The sequence below is a fragment of the Ascaphus truei genome, chromosome 4, assembly GCF_040206685.1.
Source record: "Ascaphus truei isolate aAscTru1 chromosome 4, aAscTru1.hap1, whole genome shotgun sequence".
In the NCBI taxonomy this organism is placed as follows: domain Eukaryota; kingdom Metazoa; phylum Chordata; class Amphibia; order Anura; family Ascaphidae; genus Ascaphus; species Ascaphus truei.
This window is the reverse complement of record NC_134486.1, coordinates 416,278,898-416,294,403: the sequence shown is the minus strand read 5'-3', so window position 1 is coordinate 416,294,403 and position 15,506 is coordinate 416,278,898. Positions and strand designations below refer to the sequence as shown.

The window sequence follows — 15,506 nt, the reverse complement described above, 5'->3', positions numbered from 1 at the left end:
CCACAATGCCTTGCTGCTCTGTATGCAAAGCATTCTGGGAAGTGACTGGAAGCTCCTGCTGTACGTGACAGCGAGACTATCCAAGCTACGGTGCAGTTCAGGGCCTTACTGCGCAGTTCCCACACGGGCTCAGGAACGCACTATGCTGCCAGTACAGATTTTGGGGGGCAAACCCCTTGTAGACACCTCACGACTCACATACCCCTGTTAGGAATCGCTGCTTTAATGTAACTAGACCACTGATGAATATGACAAAAGATGCGCAGTAGCAACCAGCCATTCACATCAATAACCGGCATTGGCTTTCACTGTAAGTTCGGCCTCAGTGGGTTCATTTCTAAATTCTCTCGGTTGGAAGATATTGCCCCAGATTTATCAGAGGAAAAGCCCCAGTTACTTGTAGTGAGATTACTTTTCTGTGATAAAGCAGATGTTTTTATTGCACGACCTGTACCCAGTTTTGCAGCTAGGAGACTCTCGTAAGAAGTGTGTGATGTGAGTTAGCAGAGGGCCAGTGGAATTATATCAGGGAACAGGAAACCTATCAGTTTTTCAGACTTATAGCAGTTTAAAAGGCTTTACTCAATACTTTCTCATTTGTCCCCAAGTGATGCGCTTCGCTGCCCCCAAATAAGAAAACCTAGAGACGTCACAGTATTCTCATGCTTCTTTATTTCACTAAGAGATCCTAAACGTAAGAGGCAATTGTTAAACAAACGCTCCGGATATATTGGCTCTGCAAATTGGCAAACAAACGCTACTGTATATCTTCATGCATTATGTCATGTCACATGGGGATGTAGTAAGCTATATTTGTGTATAACTTCAGGTTTTTAGTTCTTGTATTTCAGTTCTATTTGACATGTTATTCTTCTGGGATATCATTTATATATTCATTATATATTTAATGTATTTTTAAGTGTTTTTTGTTTTGAGAGAATGTACTATACATGCTGAATATTTCATACAATAGAAGTTTGCAGCAAATTCGGGGATATTTCTCAGACAGCAACTTTAAACCCAACGCTCCCACAAATGTTAGGGAATTTGTTGGCAAAAAATATCACACATTCCCATAAAAAAAAAAAAAACAACAAGTACACATTTTTAGGCCCTGCAAATCGACAAACAGTTGTCACTTTATCTAACGACTGGTTGTCATTATTTCTTTCGTATATATTTTACATATTTGTTTATATGAACCCCCATACAAACCTGTATCTCAAATCGGGGTGCATTCATAATAGGCAAAACACACAAAATAATATGGGGGTCTGCAAATCTAGACAAACCCAGTGATAAACACGGCACAACATTTATTAAAGAGAGGGAATCCCGTGGACAGCAGCCGGAGAATGTACTTTGATAAATCTGGAACAATTCTTTTGATGTAGTCTTGCCCCAGGTTTGGGAGACTTTGGTAAAAATAACTCCCTTTGCTGTATGTCAGCCTATGGTGGTGGCTAAAATATAGACTGGACACTATATTGGACTGGATATCATTGGTCTTAAATGATAACTGTATAACTTGGTGTGGATCCTGTCTGTGAAAATAATCTAACATGTCCTGACCATTATGTGGGTATTAGGAACATACTGCAGAAGTCTATAGACTCAAGTCTCCTGGCGGAAGAAATTGGCAAAACCAGTGCAAACAGCAGCACCATATTTATCAAAGAAAGGGTATCTCATTGAAATCAGTTCCAGTTTTTCCTTTGAGAAATACAGAGATTTTAATAAATAACCTCCATGATCTGGATTAAGCTTGTTGATGAGACGTATTACTGTGTTAGTGTTACTACAGATATGTATCTGTATTCATATTTCACACGAAAGTACAGAGAGACGAGCTTTGCATTTTATCCATGTCCTCTCTCTCCTCTCATATCTTCTCCACTCGGGACACAAAGTTCTGGACATCTCGGGCGAGAAGCTCAGGCTCCTCCAAGGCAGCAAAGTGACCCCCACTTGGCATGTACGTGTAGGTGACGATGTTCCTGAACTTCTGCTTTGCCCATGTACGAGGGGCGTGCATTAACTCACAAGGGAAGGCGGCCAGGCCAGTGGGGACATACACCCCGATCCTGCAATACAAAGCACCCAGTTAGCATACTGTGTGCACTCTGCACCCACTCAACAAGCTCGCTCACACCTGGCAAGCCACTTCTGAAAAAATCCCCTAGTTGGTTACCAGGGATTTTTAGTTGTGTTATGGAGGCTTGGTTGCCGTCAGAATGCTGATTCATATGCCCAAGTCTGTATGGTCTCCCTGACTACTCAAGCAGGTTCGTTTACACAGTGTCTTCTTGTCAAGGCACCGACCCTTGTAGTAAGTGACTCCGAAACAGCTCTTTGTAGCATTAGTTAACTCACCATCTCCCTTTCAAATGAATAGAATACTGGGACGCGTCTAATTCTACATATAATAAGAACACAAATAGTTGTATTATAGACAGCATGGTGTATATAGTCTGCATTATGTAACAAAGCGCGTTGGGTAACCTCGAGTCATTCAGTTCCCTTACATTATTCCCCCTTCCCTACAACCAATGTTATCCTGGAGGAAGTGGGGGGCTATAAACCCCTTCAGTGCTTTAGAAGCCTTCTTTAATTTGCAATACACTGAAAGGGTTCTCTCACGGACACAGGAACATCCAGTTGTCAGCAAATATTTCACATGACTCCAGTAGCTCCTCCTCCTTTCTGTAGGGGCTGGATTATATACTATATGTGTGCACCACCTTCTATCTCAACCACCCACCACCAGTAACCCCTTACTGTCTATATTTACTTGGTGTCTGAGGTGCGGGCATAATCCCGGGGGAAGTTCTCCTTGTAGAACCTCATGGAAGATGTGATGGATCCTGTCAGCCAGTAGATCATCACATTGGTGAGAAGATCATCAAGAGAGTATTTCCTATGGGTGATGGGCGACAACAAGGAGGCTCAATGAAAAGGTTAATGTTCCTGGCAGTATTAGAGACAGGATGACTGAGGGAGGGATTGAGGCAGAGATGGAGGGAGACGGGATGGCTGAGGGAAGGATTGAGGCAGAGATGGAGGGAGATGGGATGGCTGAGGGAAGGATTGAGTCAGAGATGGAGGTAGACGGGATGGCTGAGGGAAGGATTGAGGCAGAGATGGAGGGAGACGGGATGGCTGAGGGAAGGATTGAGGCAGAGATGGAGGGAGATGGGGTGACTGAGGGAGGGATTGAGGCAGAGATGGAGGGAGACGGGATGGCTGAGGGAAGGATTGAGTCAGAGATGGAGGGAGACGGGATGGCTGAGGGAAGGATTGAGGCAGAGATGGAGGGAGACGGGATGGCTGAGGGAAGGATTGAGGCAGAGATGGAGGGAGATGGGGTGACTGAGGGAGGGATTGAGGCAGAGATGGAGGGAGATGGGATGGCTGAGGGAAGGATTGAGGCAGAGACGGAGGGAGATGGGATGGCTGAGGGAAGGATTGAGGCAGAGATGGAGGGAGATGGGAGGGATGAGGGAAGGATTGAGGCAGAGATGGAGGGAGACGGGATGGCTGAGGGAAGGATGGAGGCAGAGATGGGGGGAGATGGGATGGCTGAGGGAAGGATTGAGGCAGAGATGGAGGGAGACGGGATGGCTGAGGGAAGGATAGAGGCAGAGATGGAGGGAGACGGGATGGCTGAGGGAAGGATGGAGGCAGAGATGGGGGGAGATGGGATGGCTGAGGGAAGGATTGAGGCAGAGATGGAGGGAGACGGGATGGCTGAGGGAAGGATTGAGGCAGAGATGGAGGGAGATGGGATGACTGACAGTAGGATTGAGGCAGAGATGAAGGGAGATGGGGGGGATGAGGGATGGATTGAGTCAGAGATGGAAGGAGACGGGATGGCTGAGGGAAGGATTGAGGCAGAGATGGAGGGAGATGGGATGGCTGAGGGAAGGATTGAGGCAGAGATGGAGGGAGATGGGATGGCTGAGGTAGGGATTGAGGCAGAGATGGAGGGAGACGGGATGGCTGAGGGAAGGATTGAGGCAGAGATGGGGGGAGATGGGATGGCTGAGGGAAGGATTGAGGCAGAGATGGAGGGAGACGGGATGGCTGAGGGAAGGATTGAGGCAGAGATGGAGGGAGATGGGATGGCTGAGGGAAGGATTGAGGCAGAGATGGAGGGAGACGGGATGGCTGAGGGAAGGATTGAGGCAGAGATGGAGGGAGATGGGATGGCTGAGGGAAGGATAGAGGCAGAGATGGAGGGAGATGGGATGGCTGAGGGAAGGATTGAGGCAGAGATGGAGGGGATGGGATGGCTGACGGAAGGATTGAGGCAGAGATGGAGGGAGACGGGATGGCTGAGGGAAGGATTGAGGCAGAGATGGAGGGAGACGGGATGGCTGAGGGAAGGATTGAGGCAGAGATGGGGGGAGATGGGATGGCTGAGGGAAGGATTGAGGCAGAGATGGAGGGAGATGGGATGGCTGAGGGAAGGATTGAGGCAGAGATGGAGGGAGATGGGATGGCTGAGGGAAGGATTGAGGCAGAGATGGAGGGAGACGGGATGGCTGAGGGAAGGATTGAGGCAGAGATGGAGGGAGACGGGATGGCTGAGGGAAGGATTGAGGCAGAGATGGAGGGAGACGGGATGGCTGAGGGAAGGATTGAGGCAGAGATGGGGGGAGATGGGATGGCTGAGGGAAGGATTCAGGCAGAGACGGAGGGAGATGGGACGGCTGAGGGAAGGATTGAGGCAGAGATGGAGGGAGACGGGATGGCTGAGGGAAGGATTGAGGCAGAGATGGAGGGAGACGGGATGGCTGAGGGAAGGATTGAGGCAGAGATGGAGGGAGACGGGATGGCTGAGGGAAGGATTGAGGCAGAGATGGGGGGAGATGGGATGGCTGAGGGAAGGATTGAGGCAGAGACGGGGGGAGATGGGACGGCTGAGGGAAGGATTGAGGCAGAGATGGGGGGAGATGGGATGGCTGAGGGAGGGATTGAGGCAGAGATGGAGGGAGACGGGATGGCTGAGGGAGGGATTGAGGCAGAGATGGAGGGAGACGGGATGGCTGAGGGAAGGATTGAGGCAGAGATGGAGGGAGATGGGATGGCTGAGGGAAGGGTTGAGGCAGAAATGGAGGGAGACGGGATGGCCGAAGGAAGGATTGAGGCAGAGATGGAGGGAGATGGGACGGCTGAGAGAAGGATTGAGGCAAAGATGGAGGGAGATGGGATGGCTGAGGGAAGGATTGAGGCAGAGATGGGGGAGATGGGATGGCTGAGGGAAGGATTGAGGCAGAGACAGAGGGAGACGGGATGGCTGAGGGAAAGATTGAGGCAGAGATGGAGGGAGATGGGATGGCTGAGGGAAGGATTGAGGCAGAGATGGAGGGAGACACGATGGCTGAGGGAAGGATTGAGGCAGAGATGGAGGTTGACAGGATGACTGAGGGAAGGATTGAGGCAGAGATGGAGGTTGACAGGATGACTGAGGGAAGGATTGAGGCAGAGATGGAGGGAGATGGGATGGCTGAGGGAAGGATTGAGGCAGAGATGGAGGTTGACGGGATGACTGAGGGAAGGATTGAGGCAGAGATGGAGGGAGACGGGATGGCTGAGGGAAGGATTGAGGCAGAGATGGAGGGAGACGGGATGGCTGAGGGAGGGATTGAGGCAGAGATGGAGGGAGACGGGATGGCTGAGGGAAGGATTGAGGCAGAGATGGAGGGAGATGGGATGGCTGAGGGAAGGATTGAGGCAGAGACGGAGGGAGACGGGATGGCTGAGGGAAGGATTGAGGCAGAGACGGAGGGAGACGGGATGGCTGAGGGAAGGATTGAGGCAGAGATGGAGGGAGATGGGATGGCTGAGGGAGGGATTGAGGCAGAGATGGAGGGAGATGGGATGACTGAGAGAAGGATTGAGGCAGATATGAAGGGAGATGGGGGGGATGAGGGATGGATTGAGTCAGAGATGGAAGGAGACGGGATGGCTGAGGGAAGGATTGATGCAGAGATGGAGGGAGATGGGATGGCTGAGGTAGGGATTGAGGCAGAGATGGAGGGAGACGGGATGGCTGAGGGAAGGATTGAGGCAGAGATGGGGGGAGACGGGATGGCTGAGGGATGGATAGAGGCAGAGATGGAGGGAGATGGGATGGCTGAGGGAAGGATTGAGGCAGAGATGGAGGGAGACGGGATGGCTGAGGGAAGGATTGAGGCAGAGATGGAGGGAGATGGGATGGCTGAGGGAAGGATTGAGGCAGAGATGGAGGGAGACGGGATGGCTGAGGGAAGGATTGAGGCAGAGATGGAGGGAGATGGGATGGCTGAGGGAAGGATTGAGGCAGAGATGGAGGGAGATGGGATGGCTGAGGTAGGGATTGAGGCAGAGATGGAGGGAGACGGGATGGCTGAGGGAAGGATTGAGGCAGAGATGGGGGGAGATGGGATGGCTGAGGGAAGGATTGAGGCAGAGATGGAGGGAGATGGGAGGGATGAGGGAAGGATTGAGGCAGAGATGGAGGGAGACGGGATGGCTGAGGGAAGGATGGAGGCAGAGATGGGGGGAGATGGGATGGCTGAGGGAAGGATTGAGGCAGAGATGGAGGGAGACGGGATGGCTGAGGGAAGGATAGAGGCAGAGATGGAGGGAGACGGGATGGCTAAGGGAAGGATGGAGGCAGAGATGGGGGGAGATGGGATGGCTGAGGGAAGGATTGAGGCAGAGATGGAGGGAGACGGGATGGCTGAGGGAGGGATTGAGGCAGAGATGGAGGGAGACGGGATGGCTGAGGGAAGGATTGAGGCAGAGATGGAGGGAGATGGGATGGCTGAGGGAAGGATTGAGGCAGAGATGGAGGGAGACGGGATGGCTGAGGGAAGAATAGAGGGAGATGGAGGGAGACAGGATGGCTGAGGGAGGGATTGAGGCAGAGATGGAGGGAGATGGGATGACTGAGAGAAGGATTGAGGCAGAGATGAAGGGAGACGGGGGGGATGAGGGATGGATTGAGTCAGAGATGGAAGGAGACGGGATGGCTGAGGGAAGGATTGAGGCAGAGATGGAGGGAGATGGGATGGCTGAGGGAAGGATTGAGGCAGAGATGGAGGGAGATGGGATGGCTGAGGTAGGGATTGAGGCAGAGATGGAGGGAGACGGGATGGCTGAGGGAAGGATTGAGGCAGAGATGGGGGGAGATGGGATGGCTGAGGGAAGGATTGAGGCAGAGATGGAGGGAGACGGGATGGCTGAGGGAAGGATTGAGGCAGAGATGGAGGGAGACGGGATGGCTGAGGGAAGGATAGAGGCAGAGATGGAGGGAGACGGGATGGCTGAGGGAAGGATAGAGGCAGAGATGGGGGGAGACGGGATGGCTGAGGGATGGATAGAGGCAGAGATGGAGGGAGACGGGATGGCTGAGGGAAGGATTGAGGCAGAGATGGAGGGAGATGGGATGGCTGAGGGAAGGATTGAGGCAGAGATGGAGGGAGACGGGATGGCTAAGGGAAGGATTGAGGCAGAGATGGAGGGAGATGGGATGGCTGAGGGAAGGATTGAGGCAGAGATGGAGGGAGATGGGATGGCTGAGGGAAGGATTGAGGCAGAGATGGAGGTTGACGGGATGACTGAGGGAAGGATTGAGGCAGAGATGGAGGGAGATGGGATGGCTGAGGGAAGGATTGAGGCAGAGATGGAGGTTGACGGGATGACTGAGGGAAGGATTGAGGCAGAGATGGAGGGAGATGGGATGGCTGAGGGAAGGATTGAGGCAGAGATGGAGGGAGATGGGATGGCTGAGGGAAGGATTGAGGCAGAGATGGAGGGAGACGGGAGGGATGAGGGAAGGATTGAGGCAGAGACGGAGGGAGATGGGATGGCTGAGGGAAGGATTGAGGCAGAGATGGAGGGAGATGGGATGGCTGAGGGAAGGATTGAGGCAGAGATGGAGGGAGACGGGATGGCTGAGGGTAGGATTGAGGCAGAGACGGAGAGAGACGGGATGGCTGAGGGAAGGATTGAGGCAGAGATGGAGGGAGACGGGATGGCTGAGGGAAGGATTGAGGCAGAGATGGAGGGAGACGGGATGGCTGAGGGAAGGATTGAGGCAGAGATGGAGGGAGACGGGATGGCTGAGGGAAGGATTGAGGCAGAGATGGAGGGAGATGGGATGGCTGAGGGAAGGATTGAGGCAGAGATGGAGGGAGACGGGATGGCTGAGGGAAGGATTGAGGCAGAGATGGAGGGAGACGGGATGGCTGAGGGAAGGATTGAGGCAGAGATGGAGGGAGACGGGATGGCTGAGGGAAGGATTGAGGCAGAGATGGAGGGAGACGGGATGGCTGAGGGAAGGATTGAGGCAGAGATGGAGGGAGACGGGATGGCTGAGGGAAGGATTGAGGCAGAGATGGAGGGAGACGGGATGGCTGAGGGAAGGATTGAGGCAGAGATGGAGGGAGATGGGATGGCTGAGGGAAGGATTGAGGCAGAGATGGAGGGAGACGGGATGGCTAAGGGAAGGATTGAGGCAGAGATGGAGGGAGACGGGATGGCTGAGTGAAGGATTGAGGCAGAGATGGAGGGAGATGGGATGGCTGAGGGAAGGATTGAGGCAGAGATGGAGGGAGATGGGATGGCTGAGGGAAGGATTGAGGCAGAGATGGAGGGAGATGGGATGGCTGAGGGAAGGATAGAGGCAGAGATGGAGGGAGATGGGATGGCTGAGGGAAGGATTGAGGCAGAGATGGAGGGAGATGGGATGGCTGAGGGAAGGATAGAGGCAGAGATGGAGGGAGACGGGATGGCTGAGGGAAGGATAGAGGCAGAGATGGAGGGAGACGGGATGGCTGAGGGAAGGATTGAGGCAGAGATGGGGGGAGACGGGATGGCTGAGGGAAGGATTGAGGCAGAGATGGAGGGAGATGGGATGGCTGAGGGAAGGATTGAGGCAGAGATGGGGGGAGACGGGATGGCTGAGGGAAGGATTGAGGCAGAGATGGGGGGAGACGGGATGGCTGAGGGAAGGATTGAGGCAGAGATGGAGGGAAATGGGATGGCTGAGGGAAGGATTGAGGCAGAGATGGAGGGAGATGGGAGGGATGAGGGAATGATTGAGGCAGAGATGGAGGGAGACAGGTTGGCTGAGGGAAGGATTGAGGCAGAGATGGGGGAGATGGGATGGCTGAGGGAAGGATTGAGGCAGAGATGGAGGGAGACGGGATGGCTGAGGGAAGGATTGAGGCAGAGACGGAGGGAGATGGGATGGCTGAGGGAAGGATTGAGGCAGGGATGGAGGGAGACAGGATGGCTGAGGGAAGGATTGAGGCAGAGATGGAGGGAGACGGGATGGCTGAGGGAAGGATTGAGGCAGAGATGGAGGGAGATGGGATGGCTGAGGGAAGGATAGAGGCAGAGATGGAGGGAGACGGGATGGCTGAGGGAAGGATTGAGGCAGAGATGGAGGGAGATGGGAGGGATGAGGGATGGATTGAGGCAGAGATGGAGGGAGACGGGATGGCTGAGGGAAGGATTGAGGCAGAGATGGAGGGAGACGGGATGGCTGAGGGAAGGATTGAGGCAGAGATGGAGGGAGACGGGATGGCTGAGGGAAGGATTGAGGCAGAGATGGAGGTAGATGGGATGGCTGAGGGAAGGATAGAGGCAGAGATGGAGGGAGACGGGATGGCTGAGGGAAGGATTGAGGCAGAGATGGGGGGAGACGGGATTGCTGAGGGAAGGATAGAGGCAGAGATGGAGGGAGACAAGACGGCTGAGGGAAGGATAGAGGCAGAGACGGAGGGAGACGGGATGGCTGAGGGAAGGATAGAGGCAGAGATGGAGGGAGACGGGATGGCTGAGGGAAGGATAGAGGCAGAGATGAAGGGAGACGGGATGGCTGAGGGAAGGATTGAGGCAGAGATGGAGGGAGATGGGATGGCTGAGGGATGGATAGAAGCAGAGATGGAGGGAGATGGGGTGGTGAGGGAAGGATTGAGGCAGAGATGGAGGGAGATGGGATGGCTGAGGGAGGGATTGAGGCAGAGATGGAGGGAGATGGGATGACTGAGGGAAGGATTGAGGCAGAGACAGAGGGAGACGGGATGGCTGAGGGATGGATAGAGGCAGAGATGGAGGGAGATGGGAGGGATGAGGGAAGGATTGAAGCAGAGATGGAGGGAGATGGGATGGCTGAGGGAGGGAATGAGGCAGAGATGGAGGGAGACGGGATGGCTGAGGGAAGGATAGAGGCAGAGATGGGGGGAGACGGGATGGCTGAGGGAAGGATTGAGGCAGAGATGGAGGGAGATGGGATGGCTGAGGGAAGGATTGAGGCAGAGATGGAGGGAGATGGGATGGCAGAGGGAAGGATTGAGGCAGAGATGGAGGGAGACGGGATGGCTGAGGGAAGGATTGAGGCAGAGATGGAGGGAGACGGGATGGCTGAGGGAAGGATTGAGGCAGAGATGGAGGGAGACGGGATGGCTGAGGGAAGGATTGAGGCAGAGATGGAGGGAGACGGGATGGCTGAGGGAAGGATTGAGGCAGAGACGGAGAGAGACGGGATGGCTGAGGGAAGGATTGAGGCAGAGATGGAGGGAGACGGGATGGCTGAGGGAAGGATTGAGGCAGAGATGGAGGGAGACGGGATGGCTGAGGGAAGGATTGAGGCAGAGATGGAGGGAGACGGGGTGGCTGAGGGAAGGATTGAGGCAGAGATGGAGGGAGACGGGATGGCTGAGGGAAGGATTGAGGCAGAGATGGAGGGAGATGGGATGGCTGAAGGAAGGATAGAGGCAGAGATGGAGGGAGACGGGATGGCTGAGGGAAGGTTAGAGGCAGAGATGGAGGGAGACGGGATGGCTGAGGGAAGGATTGAGGCAGAGATGGAGGGAGACGGGATGGCTGAGGGAAGGATTGAGGCAGAGATGGAGGGAGACGGGATGGCTGAGGGAAGGATTGAGGCAGAGACGGAGGGAGATGGGATGGCTGAGGGAAGGATTGAGGCAGAGATGGAGGGAGATGGGATGGCTGAGGGAGGGATTGAGGCAGAGATGGAGGGAGATGGGATGACTGAGGGAAGGATTGAGGCAGAGACGGAGGGAGACGGGATGGCTGAGGGATGGATAGAGGCAGAGATGGAGGGAGATGGGAGGGATGAGGGAAGGATTGAAGCAGAGATGGAGGGAGATGGGATGGCTGAGGGAGGGAATGAGGCAGAGATGGAGGGAGATGGGATGGCTGAGGGAAGGATAGAGGCAGAGATGGGGGGAGACGGGATGGCTGAGGGAAGGATTGAGGCAGAGATGGAGGGAGATGGGATGGCTGAGGGAAGGATTGAGGCAGAGATGGAGGGAGATGGGATGGCTGAGGGAAGGATTGAGGCAGAGATGGAGGGAGACGGGATGGCTGAGGGAAGGATTGAGGCAGAGATGGAGGGAGACGGGATGGCTGAGGGAAGGATTGAGGCAGAGATGGAGGGAGACGGGATGGCTGAGGGAAGGATTGAGGCAGAGATGGAGGGAGACGGGGTGGCTGAGGGAAGGATTGAGGCAGAGATGGAGGGAGACGGGATGGCTGAGGGAAGGATTGAGGCAGAGATGGAGGGAGATGGGATGGCTGAAGGAAGGATAGAGGCAGAGATGGAGGGAGACGGGATGGCTGAGGGAAGGTTAGAGGCAGAGATGGAGGGAGATGGGATGGCTGAGGGAAGGATAGAGGCAGAGATGGAGGGAGACGGGATGGCTGAGGGAAGGATTGAGGCAGAGATGGAGGGAGACGGGATGGCTGAGGGAAGGATTGAGGCAGAGACGGAGGGAGATGGGATGGCTGAGGGAAGGATTGAGGCAGAGACGGAGGGAGACGGGATGGCTGAGGGAAGGATTGAGGCAGAGATGGAGGGAGACGGGATGGCTGAGGGAAGGATTGAGGCAGAGACGGAATGAGACGGGATGACTGAGGGAAGGATTGAGGCAGAGACGGAGCGAGACGGGATGGCTGAGGGAAGGATTGAGGCAGAGATGGAGGGAGACGGGATGGCTGAGGGAAGGATTGAGGCAGAGATGGAGGGAGACGGGATGCCTGAGGGAAGGATTGAGGCAGAGACGGAGGGAGATGGGATGGCTGAGGGATGGATTGAGGCAGAGACGGAGGGAGACGGGATGGCTGAGGGAAGGATTGAGGCAGAGATGGAGGGAGATGGGATGGCTGAGGGAAGGATTGAGGCAGAGATGGAGGGAGATGGGATGGCTGAGGGATGGATTGAGGCAGAGATGGAGGTTGACGGGATGGCTGAGGGAAGGATTGAGGCAGAGATGGAGGGAGACGGGATGGCTGAGGGAAGGATTGAGGCAGAGATGGAGGGAGATGGGAGGGCTGAGGGAAGGATTGAGGTAGAGACGGAGGGAGACGGGATGGCTGAGGGAAGGATTGAGGCAGAGATGGAGGGAGACGGGATGGCTGAGGGAAGGTTAGAGGCAGAGACGGAGGGCGATGGGATGGCTGAGGGAAGGATTGAGGCAGAGACGGAAGGAGACGGGATGGCTGAGGGAAGGATTGAGGCAGAGATGGAGGGAGACGGGATGGCTGAGGGAAGGATTGAGGCAGAGATGGAGGGAGACGGGATGGCTGAGGGAAGGTTAGAGGCAGAGATGGAGGGAGACGGGATGGCTGAGGGAAGGATTGAGGCAGAGATGGAGGGAGACGGGATGGCTGAGGGAAGGATTGAGGCAGAGATGGAGGGAGACGGGATGGCTGAGGGAAGGATTGAGGCAGAGATGGAGGGAGACGGGATGGCTGAGGGAAGGTTAGAGGCAGAGATGGAGGGAGACGGGATGGCTGAGGGAAGGATTGAGGCAGAGATGGAGGGAGACGGGATGGCTGAGGGAAGGATTGAGGCAGAGATGGAGGGAGACGGGATGGCTGAGGGAAGGATTGAGGCAGAGATGGAGGGAGACGGGATGGCTGAGGGAAGGATTGAGGCAGAGATGGAGGGAGACGGGATGGCTGAGGGAAGGATTGAGGCAGAGATGGAGGGAGACGGGATGGCTGAGGGAAGGATTGAGGCAGAGATGGAGGGAGACGGGATGGCTGAGGGAAGGATAGAGGCAGAGATGGAGTGAGACGGGATGGCTGAGGGAAGGATAGAGGCAGAGATGGAGGGAGACGGGATGGCTGAGGGAAGGATTGAGGCAGAGATGGAGGGAGACGGGATGGCTGAGGGAAGGATTGAGGCAGAGATGGAGGGAGACGGGATGGCTGAGGGAAGGATTGAGGCAGAGATGGAGGGAGACGGGATGGCTGAGGGAAGGATTGAGGCAGAGATGGAGGGAGACGGGATGGCTGAGGGAAGGATTGAGGCAGAGATGGAGGGAGACGGGATGGCTGAGGGAAGGATTGAGGCAGAGATGGAGGGAGACGGGATGGCTGAGGGAAGGATTGAGGCAGAGATGGAGGGAGACGGGATGGCTGAGGGAAGGATTGAGGCAGAGATGGAGGGAGACGGGATGGCTGAGGGAAGGATAGAGGCAGAGATGGAGGGAGACGGGATGGCTGAGGGAAGGATAGAGGCAGAGATGGGGGGAGACGGGATGGCTGAGGGATGGATAGAGGCAGAGATGGAGGGAGACGGGATGGCTGAGGGAAGGATTGAGGCAGAGATGGAGGGAGATGGGATGGCTGAGGGAAGGATTGAGGCAGAGATGGAGGGAGATGGGATGGCTGAGGGAAAGATTGAGGCAGAGATGGAGGGAGATGGGATGGCTGAGGGAAGGATTGAGGCAGAGATGGAGGGAGATGGGATGGCTGAGGGAAGGATTGAGGCAGAGATGGAGGTTGACAGGATGACTGAGGGAAGGATTGAGGCAGAGATGGAGGGAGACGGGATGGCTGAGGGAAGGATTGAGGCAGAAATGGAGGGAGACGGGATGGCTGAGGGAAGGATTGAGGCAGAGATGGAGGGAGACGTGATGGCTGAGGGAAGGATTGAGGCAGAGATGGAGGGAGATGGGATGGCTGAGGGAAGGATTGAGGCAGAGATGGAGGGAGACGGGATGGCTGAGGGAAGGATTGAGGCAGAGATGGAGGGAGACGGGATGGCTGAGGGAAGGATAGAGGCAGAGATGGAGGGAGACGGGATGGCTGAGGGAAGGATAGAGGCAGAGATGGGGGGAGACGGGATGGCTGAGGGATGGATAGAGGCAGAGATGGAGGGAGACGGGATGGCTGAGGGAAGGATTGAGGCAGAGATGGAGGGAGATGGGATGGCTGAGGGAAGGATTGAGGCAGAGATGGAGGGAGATGGGATGGCTGAGGGAAGGATTGAGGCAGAGATGGAGGGAGACGGGATGGCTGAGGGAAGGATTGAGGCTGAGATGGAGGGAGACGGGATGGCTAAGGGAAGGATTGAGGCAGAGATGGAGGGAGACGGGATGGCTGAGGGAAGGATTGAGGCAGAGATGGAGGGAGATGGGATGGCTGAGGGAAGGATTGAGGCAGAGATGGAGGGAGACGGGATGGCTGAGGGAAGGATTGAGGCAGAGATGGAGGGAGACGGGATGGCTGAGGGAAGGATTGAGGCAGAGATGGAGGGAGACGGGATGGCTGAGGGAAGGATTGAGGCAGAGATGGAGGGAGACGGGATGGCTGAGGGAAGGATTGAGGCAGAGATGGAGGGAGATGGGATGGCTGAGGGAAGGATAGAGGCAGAGATGGAGGGAGATGGGATGGCTGAGGGAAGGATAGAGGCAGAGATGGAGGGAGATGGGATGGCTGAGGGAAGGATAGAGGCAGAGATGGAGGGAGACGGGATGGCTGAGGGAAGGATAGAGGCAGAGATGGAGGGAGACGGGATGGCTGAGGGAAGGATTGAGGCAGAGATGGGGGGAGACGGGATGGCTGAGGGAAGGATTGAGGCAGAGATGGAGGGAGATGGGATGGCTGAGGGAAGGATTGAGGCAGAGATGGGGGGAGACGGGATGGCTGAGGGAAGGATTGAGGCAGAGATGGGGGGAGACGGGATGGCTGAGGGAAGGATTGAGGCAGAGATGGAGGGAAATGGGATGGCTGAGGGAAGGATTGAGGCAGAGATGGAGGGAGATGGGAGGGATGAGGGAATGATTGAGGCAGAGATGGAGGGAGACAGGTTGGCTGAGGGAAGGATTGAGGCAGAGATGGGGGAGATGGGATGGCTGAGGGAAGGATTGAGGCAGAGATGGAGGGAGACGGGATGGCTGAGGGAAGGATTGAGGCAGAGACGGAGGGAGATAGGATGGCTGAGGGAAGGATTGAGGCAGGGATGGAGGGAGACAGGATGGCTGAGGGAAGGATTGAGGCAGAGATGGAGGGAGACGGGATGGCTGAGGGAAGGATTGAGGCAGAGATGGAGGGAGATGGGATGGCTGAGGGAAGGATAGAGGCAGAGATGGAGGGAAACGGGATGGCTGAGGGAAGGATTGAGGCAGAGATGGAGGGAGATGGGAGGGATGAGGGATGGATTGAGGCAGAGATGGAGGGAGACGGGATGGCTGAGG

The 15,506-nt window shown here is 55.4% G+C and overlaps 1 protein-coding gene across 2 annotated transcripts in view; it reads right to left on the bottom strand.

The window, feature by feature from the left end:
* Nucleotides 1-1,655: 1,655 nt before the first annotated feature.
* Nucleotides 1,656-15,506, bottom strand: part of LOC142493979 (epoxide hydrolase 1-like) — a 98,484-nt gene continuing 84,633 nt past the window's right edge. For both annotated transcript variants that reach the window (XM_075598804.1, XM_075598803.1), the window contains 2 exons: nucleotides 2,792-2,917; nucleotides 1,656-2,084 (listed from right to left, as the gene is read on the bottom strand). In XM_075598804.1, the coding sequence (XP_075454919.1) occupies nucleotides 1,883-2,084; nucleotides 2,792-2,917 (328 nt within the window). In that variant the 3' untranslated portion in view covers nucleotides 1,656-1,882. The remainder of the gene's footprint in view (nucleotides 2,085-2,791; nucleotides 2,918-15,506) is intronic.